Below are 9870 nucleotides of genomic sequence, written 5' to 3'. Positions count from 1 at the left end.
TAAATGGTTCAATGGTGACGACTGCGACTCCAGAGGGCTCGTCATTAGAGGCACATGCACGAAGACTTCTAAACTATCAACGAAACTTATGAAACTAGTTTTGAATCAAAAGAGCCCTCAAGTTTTTTTTATTTAGATTGGTGATCCTATTCGTTTCGTGTTGGCGTCACCGGAGCAAACACTCATATTCATCCATCTGTTTCTAATTCTACCCCTGGCAATATCCCCTCTCCTCCGGCCTTCCCTTTCACTCCCCCCTCTTGCGCCGCACGCACTACCCCTCCCCCCTCGACCTCGTCGCCGACGCCGCGATGCCGGAGGACGTCGAGATGAATGACTCCGCCCAGCCCGCCCCCGTCGCCGCTCCTGCGGCCGCCGACGCGCCCGCGCCCGCGCCCGCTCTCTCCACCCTGCAGCGTGAGTAGCCCGTCCCTCTCGCCCCCCAGTCCCCCAGTCCCCCAGTCCCCCCGGCCCCCAAACCCTAGCTCAGCTTCCGGCGCCGTAGGCGCTCAGCGGGCGGTAGCTCACGTGTGTTTGCCTCGCCGTGCCTGCAGATCTGAAGGAGATCGCGTCCGTGGTCGAGGCGGGGTCGCTGACCAAGGAGGTCCGCCGGATCTCCCGCGCCGTCCGCCTCACCGTCGCCCTGCGCCGCCGCCTCGCCGCCCCCGACGTCGCGGCCTTCCTCGCCTTCGCGCTGCCCGCTTCCTCCGAGGCCTTCACCCGCCTCTCCCCTCTCCTCCCCAAGGTATCTTTCTGCCTGCAACTTCAGAGCTCTCGTGATTTGGAATAAACATGCAATTATGCCTGAATCTGATGACACCGTCAAGGACGTGAGCGTCTGATGCTATGTTTGTTATTCTACATGTGTTACATGTGTCTTGGCTGCCGATTGACATGGTAGATCGTTCTGGATTGATTGGCCTTTTAGAAGTAAATGGGAACTCATAATCTAGGCCATTGTAGTAGAGTAACTGTTAGCCGGCTACTGTATGGTGATGCAACGCGAGCCTTTAGATTTTCCAATTCAGTTTCACTGTTGAAGTTCACGACGAATCAGGTTCCTTCTGTTCTGACGATTAATTGGTAATTGACACAGTCTTGGGTATCTCGTATTATGTCTGGCATGAGATCGTTCTGGATTGCTTGGCTTGTTAGAAATAAATTAGAACTCATAATCTAAATCATTGCTGCAAAGCAACTGTTACTGTGTGGTGATGCAGTACAAGCCTTGAGCAATTGCATATTTTGCAATTGAGTTTCACTACTGAAGTTCATGTCAAACCAGGTTCCTTCTATTCTGATGCTTAACTGTCACTCCCTCTGATCCAAAATAAGTGTCGCAGCTTTGAACTGAGGTTAGTTCAACCTTAGTTGAAAACTGCGACACTTACTATGGATCGGAGGTAGTAATTGATAATCTCATGCTTGGTGCATAGGGGGTTAGAACTTGCTTCGGATTAATTCTGTACACATCAAAATTTTCAAACTGAAGTGTTCTCTTGCTCAGAGGTGTTTTATGTTCATATGGTGTTACCTCCTTTAGGAAGATGGAAGTGAGATGGATGTTGACGCTGCAGCTCCAGCTGCTCAAGTTTCAATCAAGCATGGACTCCCAGAGATTGAAATATACTGCTACCTGCTTGTGTTGATTTTCCTTATTGATCACAAGAAATATGATGAGGTATGTCCGAGAGTTTCCTCCACTTTGTCATCATTAGTGATGAGACATACCAATTTGATGTTCTCTTCAGGCTAAAGCATGTGCAAACTCTAGCATTGCTCGTTTGAAGAATCTCAACAGGAGGACTGTTGATGTTTTGGCTTCTAGGCTGTATTCGTATTACTCGTATGTCCATGAACTCACCAACAGCCTTGCTGAAATTCGTGGGTGAGTTATTATATCATGAATTGTTATTCTCACTACACGGTATCTATACAGACCTTCCAGTGCGTCTCTGAGTAACTAGTAAGCGCTTTTTTCTGTTCGGTCCTGCTTTCATTTTCTTCTCATACAATTATCTCTTTGCAGAACTCTCCTTGGGTTGCACAGGATGGCAACTCTTCACCATGATGAGCTTGGGCAGGTTGTTCTGAGACCCTAGTTTTCAATTTTTTAGACATACAGCTTGAATGCTGTCAAATTATGGGGTTGACTTCTGGTTTCGATGGCAGGAAACTCTTCTTAACCTGCTTCTTCGCAATTACCTCCACTACAACCTATATGATCAGGCAGAAAAACTTAGGTCAAAGGCACCGCGTTTTGAAGCACATTCCAATCAGCAGGTAATCATAATTCATCAAGTATTTTATTTGCTCTCCTGTTTTTATGCTGAGTTGTTGCAGTTGAAGTAGAAATGCAATATGTCTTTATTCTTTGTACTAAGGCTGGTTATCGATTTAATGATGAACACCCTACGAAATTGTCATTCTTTCATTTGATCATGTGAAGGTATGTTGTAGACAAGAACTAATCTCCCTATTTTTCTCACAGTTCTGCCGCTATCTGTTCTACTTGGGAAAAATTAGAACAATTCAGCTCGAATACACTGATGCTAAAGAGAGCCTCTTGCAAGCAGCACGGAAAGCACCCACTGCAGCTCGTGGATTCCGCATCCAATGCAACAAATGGGCTATACTAGTAAGGCTACTTTTAGGGGAGATACCAGAGAGAACTGTTTTCATGCAGAAAGGAATGAAGGCGGCTTTGACACCATATTTTGAGCTTACAAATGTAAGTTCACCTTCTTTGGAAAATATACATGTTACTGCTGCATGATACATTCTTAATTTTTTTTCATGTATGATCTCCAGGCTGTTCGAGTTGGGGACTTAGAAGTGTTTAGAGCTGTTGCAGAGAAATTTGGGAGCATTTTCAGTGCCGACAGGACATCCAATTTGATTGTGAGGCTGCGCCACAACGTCATCCGGACTGGACTGCGCAACATTAGCATTTCCTACTCACGTATCTCCCTTGCTGACATTGCCAAGAAACTGAGGCTAGATACTAAGACTGCTGTTGCTGATGCTGAGAGCATTGTAGCCAAGGCCATCAGAGATGGGGCAATTGATGCCACCATCGATCATGCCAATGGTTGGGTGGTGTCGAAAGAGACTGGCGACGTGTACTCAACAAACGAGCCACAGGCTGCGTTCAACTCCAGGATTGCGTTCTGCCTGAACATGCACAACGAGGCAGTCAAGGCTCTGAGGTTCCCCCCGAATTCTCACAAGGAAAAGGAGAGTGCAGAGAAGAGGCGTGAGAGACTCCAGCAGGAGGAAGAACTTGCAAAACACATGGCCGAGGAGGACGATGATGACTTCTAGATTCCCTCTCCATGCTTTCAGGTGCTGCCTGTTCTTTACGAAGAAGCTGGTACTACTCTGTCAATTTCAGGGGCCGCAGTCCAATATCCTTGCAGGGACAATCTGAATGATTACTCGGTGCGGTTTTTTATGTTCGTAGGAAGCACCTTATTTTTCACTGCAAATTCTTATATCACTACAAATTGGTAGGAAGCGCCTTATTTTTCCATGAGATACTGTAATCGAGGAACTGAGAGAGCTTGTCGGAAACTGTTTTGCACTGCATCCTGTGTTTGCTTTGTGGGAAGCTGATTGAGGACTAGTTCCATGTGTTGCTTCATTTTCGATGTACATGATTCATCATATGCCCGTGGTGTTGCCTGTTTTCATAATCACTCTGCTAATGTTTTCGGGTGGCTGAAACTTTGTTGCCACTATTAACATTAGAGAATTGTACCTTTTAACTCGGTCATCTTGCGGAGTTGCAGTAAGGTGCTGCACTTTGCACTTAGCAGTACTGTTGAATGACGAGAAGAATTAGAAGAGAAGTTGAGGTTGTAAGCACAATCTTTTTAGGGTTCTACCCTGTTTAAGTGACATCTGTGTATTTCACTTAGGCGGACAATGAAGTATTCATGTTTGGCACATGCCAGGCCTGAGTGAAATCTATTAGTGTTCAACAGTAAAGCAGTACTTAACTGGTTCACTTGGCATTCATTTTCTATCTGTCTTGCATATAACCAGAATACAATTATACAGTGCAAGATTATATTCTAGCAGAAATAGCATTAATTATTTGTGTAGCAGGCTTTGGACAGCTAAGGCAGCTTAAGTTTTGTTCTGACGAAACAAGCCTAAGATGATACATCTGCAAGAATTGAGTAAAATGCAAGCGCGGTCCTAATTCTTTTTCAGAAGTGTCGATTGGGTCCTAATTCTTTTAAAATGCACATCTGGATCCTAATTCTTTCTAAATTGTTCACCCGAGGTCCTAATTTCGTCTGACCGCCGCTGACCAGCTCGCGTGGCGCTTTGACCGCCGCCACGTCGACTCGAGGGCCCACGCGGGATAGCGACCAGCCATGCGTTTTTTCAAAAGAGCCCCCCAACCCTAATCTCTCCGCAGCCGTAGTCCTTTTCCTCTCCTCTTCCCCACCTCTCTCTGCTCTGGCGAAACAGGGGAGATCGACGGCGGTGGTCCAGTGAGAAGAGGCAGGCGCTTGTCCGACGGCGCCGCCGCTAGGATGGCGCCTGTGCATCGGCGACCCAGAGATCCTCCTCCACGATACGGTCAGTGTGGTGCCCGTAACCCTAACCCTTGATCCTCTTTTTCTGCGGATACCTATTTAGCACGAATCGATGGTAGTATTTGACTGAATCCCTCGATACCTAGGACCACAAGAGGAGGTTTTTACCGTAGAAATCAACTATGCTGGATTTTTCTGCGGATTTGGCCGATCGAAGACGTATGTCGATGGGAAAGTTGCTCTGTTTGATGGTTGCGAAGTAGATACATGGTCTCCTCTCTGGCTCACTGATTTTATGCAGCAACTGGGATATAGTGACCAATCTAAGCATGTTATTTACTGGTTACTGCCTGGAAAGAATTTAGGCGATGGACTGCGGATTGTGGACTGTGACACTGACACTTTGCATATGACAGCAGTTGTTCCAAAATTCTAGTACTTTCAGTTGTTTGTTGATCACAAAGACATGGCCTTTGACAATGTAATTGATGATATTCATGTTAGTGGTACACCTGAGCTACCTCCTGTACTAAGCCCTAAATCTCCTGGGTTTAGCAGTGGAATAAGAGGAAGTCCCAGGTTTAAGGTGAAAGCTCATAAAGGCAGACTGAACCAATTTAATGCAGACAACAGCAATGAAGGGAGTAGCAGTGTTCCGCCAGTGGGACAAAATGTTGGACATGAGCTTAGAAGAAGCAGGAGGAAAATTGTGGTAGAAGAAGAAATCCCCAATGAAAATGACAGTGACAGTGATGACAGTGAATGGGATTCAGACTGGGTTGACTCTGACAATGAAGTAGACAAAGATGATGATGATCTGTATGAAGAATGGGTTGATGAAAAATTTGAGAAGAAGAAAAAGAAGAAATCTGAATGGGAGCAGGACAGTGATTATGATACAGATGAACTGCAGGAGCTACAAGATTCAGAGCTTGAAGATAGTGATTCAGCAGAGGAAGTGGAAGTAGTAGATGCACAAGGAAGGAAAAAAATGAAAAAGAAAGTGAAGCTGAAAAGGTGGAGGCCTGAGAACATGAAAGAAGTCAGTTTTCACATAGGCATGGTGTTCTTGTCTGTCATTGAACTAAGAGCAGCAATTCAAGAGTACATTGTGAAGCAGAGAGTGCAAATTCATTACATAAAGAATGATAAGCAGAGGATAAGGGCAGGTTGTGTTGGAGATTGTCCCTGGTTCTTATTTGCTGCACCTGACAGCAGGACCAAAGCATGGGTTGTGAAGAAGTATGTGGGTGAGCATACATGTGAAAGAGAGTGGGCACTCAAGCAATTTACAGCAAGATATTTGGCTGGCAAGTATGTGGAAACATTTAGAGCAGATGAGAAGATGACACTGCAGAACTTTGGCAGACTTGTTCAGTTGGACTACAACATGCAACCTAGTAGAAGTAAGCTAGCTAGAGCAAGGAGGATTGCACTAAAGAAAATTCATGGAGATGAACTTGAGCAGTATAATTTACTGTGGGACTTTGCAGCTGAAATCAGAAGATCAAACCCTGGCAGTACCATGTTTGTGAATGCAAACAATGGAAAGTTTGAGAACTGCTACATGGCCTTAGATGCATGCAAAAGGGGTTTTCTGCTAGCTTGTAGGCCCATTATATGCATTGATGGGTGTCACATTAAGAACAAGTATGGTGGAGTGATGCTGACTGCTGTTGGAGTTGATCCTAACGATTGTATCTTTCCCATTGCAATTGCCATAGTAGAAGTGGAAGATACTGTCACATGGAAGTGGTTCTTGAACACACTGAAGGAGGATCTGAACATACAAAACACAACACCATGGACATTGATGAGTGATAGGCAGAAGGTAGTAATAACATTTCATATTATCACACTGTAGCATTTCATATTATCATACTGTAGCATTTCATATTATCATACTATAACATTTCATATTATCATACTGTAGCATTTCATATTATCATACTGTAGCATTTCATTTGTTTATTCTGCAATGTATGTAGGGGTTGATTAATGCTGTCAATGCAATATTTCCTCATGCACAACATAGATTTTGTGTGAGGCATTTGCATCAAAACTTTGCAAAGAACTGGAAAGGTGATGTAATGAAGAATAAATTGTGGCAAATTGCAAGAGCTACACATGAGGCAGACTGGAAGAAGTACATGCAAGAGATGAAAGAGCTGGACCAGGGGGCCTATGAGTACTTGGATGCAATTGACCCAAGGCAGTGGTGCAAGGCTTATTTCCATGAACTCCCAAAGTGTGATTTGCTTCTGAAAAACAGTTGTGAAGTGTTCAACAAGTAAGTGGTAGTACTGTATCATTTAAATTGTCATACTGCATCCTTTCATACTGTTGGAACTGTAGCATTTCATTTGTTCTAACTGTAGTGATTTCATAGGTATATACTTGATGCCAGAGAAATGCCTATAGTTACTTGTCTTAAGAAGATCAAGGACCAATTAATGACTAGGTTTTATAGCAAGAATCTGGAATCTGAGGAGATGTGTGGTCAAATTTGTCCCAAAATTAGAAAGAAACTGGATAAAAATATTAACATGTCCAACAACTGCACTGCATTACCAGCTGGACAACACATATTTCATGTTATGGGCATGGTTGGGGAGTATGATGTGAACATACAGAAGGAGGAGTGCTCTTGTAGGGCATGGCAGCTCTCAGGAATTCCATGTAGACATGGAGTTGCATGTTTAAGACATGAAAGAATTAAACCAGAGGATGTTGTCAACAAGTGCTACAGCATTGATGCTTTCAAAGCTGCTTATGGCAAGATCATAATGCCATGTAGTGATCCTAGAGTGTGGCCTAAAACTAATGGGCCTCAAATGCTGCCACCAAACTATGAGAAGAAAGTTGGTAGGCCTGGAAAGAAGAGAAAGCAGAACCCACTAGAGGAGGACAATGGAACTAGGATGAGCAGACATGGCATTATTGGGCACTGCAGTGTGTGCAATCAACCAGGACACAACAAAAGAAAGTGCCCTGAACTAGGTAGAGGACAACCAACAACACAAGATCCTGGAGCAGCACATAAGGCAGAAGCAGAACAGGAGCCAGCAGCAGAAGAGGCAGCAGCAGAACATGATCCAGCAACAGAACATGCATCAGCAGAACATGCAGCAACAGAACATGCAGCAACTGAACATGCAGCAACAGAACATGTGCCAACAACTGAAGATGAGCCATCAATACAAGAACATGTGCCAATTCAGGTTGTGCTTCCAGAAACACAACAAAGAACTAAACTACCAGTCAAGAGAAGGCCCAGTTGCAAGGTGCATTTCCCTTAAATGTTTCCCTCAAATGTTGACAGATTTCTGAAATTGCAATGCTCAACAACATTTCTGATTTTTTTGCAGAAAAAGGCATGTCCACAAGTGGGCAAAAGTACATCCAATATGATATCTTCTTCTATGACTTATGATATTGCTTCATCTACTGTGATTGAGATTTTACAGGACCAAGTGAGAGCTTTTTATTCAAATGCAATGTTAATAAATGCAATGCCATATGTTCTTCCAGAAATTCACCTACATTACTAACTAAATGTTTGGTTGGTTTGTAGGCTATAGCTACTCAACAATCTCAAACAGCAGTGCCAACTCCTCTACCAGAAAGCCAGTTCGTTGCAAACTGCAGAGATGCCCTGCCACCTCCAAGAAGCCATACTACTGCTACACTAGGTTTGAAGAGAAGGAAGAAAGTGAAAAAAACTAAGGAGAACAAAGCCCCAACAATTCAGAAGTGAAGACTACAAAGCTGTTATGGAAAGAAGCAGTGTAGGATGTTTTTCTTTTGCTTAGGAAACAAGATGGTTTGTAATGAAACCTCATGCTGAGATGTGACTTTGGGTTTCACACAAACCATGGAAATGTAATGCTATTTCCTACTTTTGTTGCACAACTTGAAGACCTTGTAATGCTGAATCCATCTATCTATCTTTCAGACTGCTTTTAAGTTCAATTACTAGTAAAAGAAAGGCCTTGTATATTACTGTTTATTTGTGCTGTCAATGCTAGTAAAAAAATTGCTGCAAAAGTACAGAAAAACAACCAAAATGCTGCCAAATTTTAGTTCAATTTCATTGCAACAGTACATGATCAACATCTGGATACACCAACAAGCATTGAACACTAGATACATCATACTACCACATCACTTCTTAAATCCTACATACACCACTACTACAATCAGTACAACAAGTGCACTGAGAATACTCCTACAGAGAAAAATGAGCTCATTCATCTTCTGCATTGCTTCTGCATACACCACAGTCTCAACAGTGCTCTGCTTCTTCACTTGCACCTCTGTTTCTTCACTTGCAATGACACCAGCTGAATCAAAACTGCTCAATCCAGGGCTGACGTATCCACCTCTCACCAAAAAAATCTAAATAGTTGTCTGGTCCATCTTCCCAATAATAATGTTGGCAAGGATTTGGTGGAATCTGACAGAAATTGAGTAAAAAAAATTCAGCCAAAAAGAAACACAGAAAAATAAAAAAAATTCAGCCAAAAAGAAACACAGAAAAATCAAATCGATTGGGCACTTGTAGAAGATCTTACATGGTGGTTGGCACTTGTAGAAAATCCTGCCAGGATTTGCCTCTGATTTTGATACAAGACGAATTGTAGATCGAATGCGGCAGCTAGGGCATGGTACCAACGGCAGCATACCCGCTTGGGCCGGCGATGAGATGGGCGGCGAGAAAAGGGCTAATGCCGGAGGTGGAGGAGGCGCTTGGGAAGCCTTCTTCCCGCGGTGCTTCACGGCAGACGAGCTAGCGGCGGCGGACATGGCGGCGACGGCGCGGCGCCAGAGAGAGGAAGAGAGCAAGCAGAAGACCTAGGGACTGGGGAATGATGAAAGCATAAACTCCAGGGGCCAAACTGCTTAAATTCCCAACCTCCAACCGCGGGAAATCTCCCGCGTGGGCCCTCGAGTCGACGTGGCAGCGGTCAAAGCGCCACGCGAGCTGGTCAGCGGCGGTCAGACGAAATTAGGACCTCGGGTGAACAACTTAGAAAGAATTAGGATCCAGATGTGCATTTTGAAAGAATTAGGACCCAATCGACACTTTTGGAAAAGAATTAGGACCGCGCTTGCATTTTACTCGCAAGAATTTAACATGTAAGTTCAGATGAAAAGATCTTGATAAACTTTTAGCATAGTTGGCCTTTCTTTGGGTGAAGGGGTTAGGCAATCAAATGCCACAGAGATGCACCGCTTCACGTTGTTCGCCTCGGTTTTGGGTCGTGGAAGTCGTTTATCCAAAATTTCTTCTAGGAGGAATTTGTCATTGAGTGAAGAA

At 44.1% G+C, this 9870-nt stretch overlaps 1 protein-coding gene across 1 annotated transcript; it reads left to right on the top strand.

The window, feature by feature from the left end:
* The first annotated feature begins 208 nt into the window (after positions 1–208).
* Positions 209–3643, top strand: LOC125510260 (probable 26S proteasome non-ATPase regulatory subunit 3). The gene is made up of 8 exons (XM_048675381.1): positions 209–417; positions 555–745; positions 1544–1681; positions 1752–1888; positions 2030–2084; positions 2173–2283; positions 2492–2731; positions 2812–3643. The coding sequence occupies exons 1-8, from the start codon at positions 312–314 to the stop codon at positions 3322–3324; spliced, it is 1491 nt and encodes a 496-aa protein (XP_048531338.1). The 5' UTR covers positions 209–311; the 3' UTR covers positions 3325–3643.
* The last annotated feature ends 6227 nt before the right edge of the window (positions 3644–9870 follow it).

The sequence above is a fragment of the Triticum urartu genome, chromosome 5 (genome assembly GCF_003073215.2).
Source record: "Triticum urartu cultivar G1812 chromosome 5, Tu2.1, whole genome shotgun sequence".
Lineage (NCBI taxonomy): Eukaryota > Viridiplantae > Streptophyta > Magnoliopsida > Poales > Poaceae > Triticum > Triticum urartu.
Note: the sequence above shows the minus strand (reverse complement) of the source record. Positions and strands in the feature narration are given on the sequence as shown.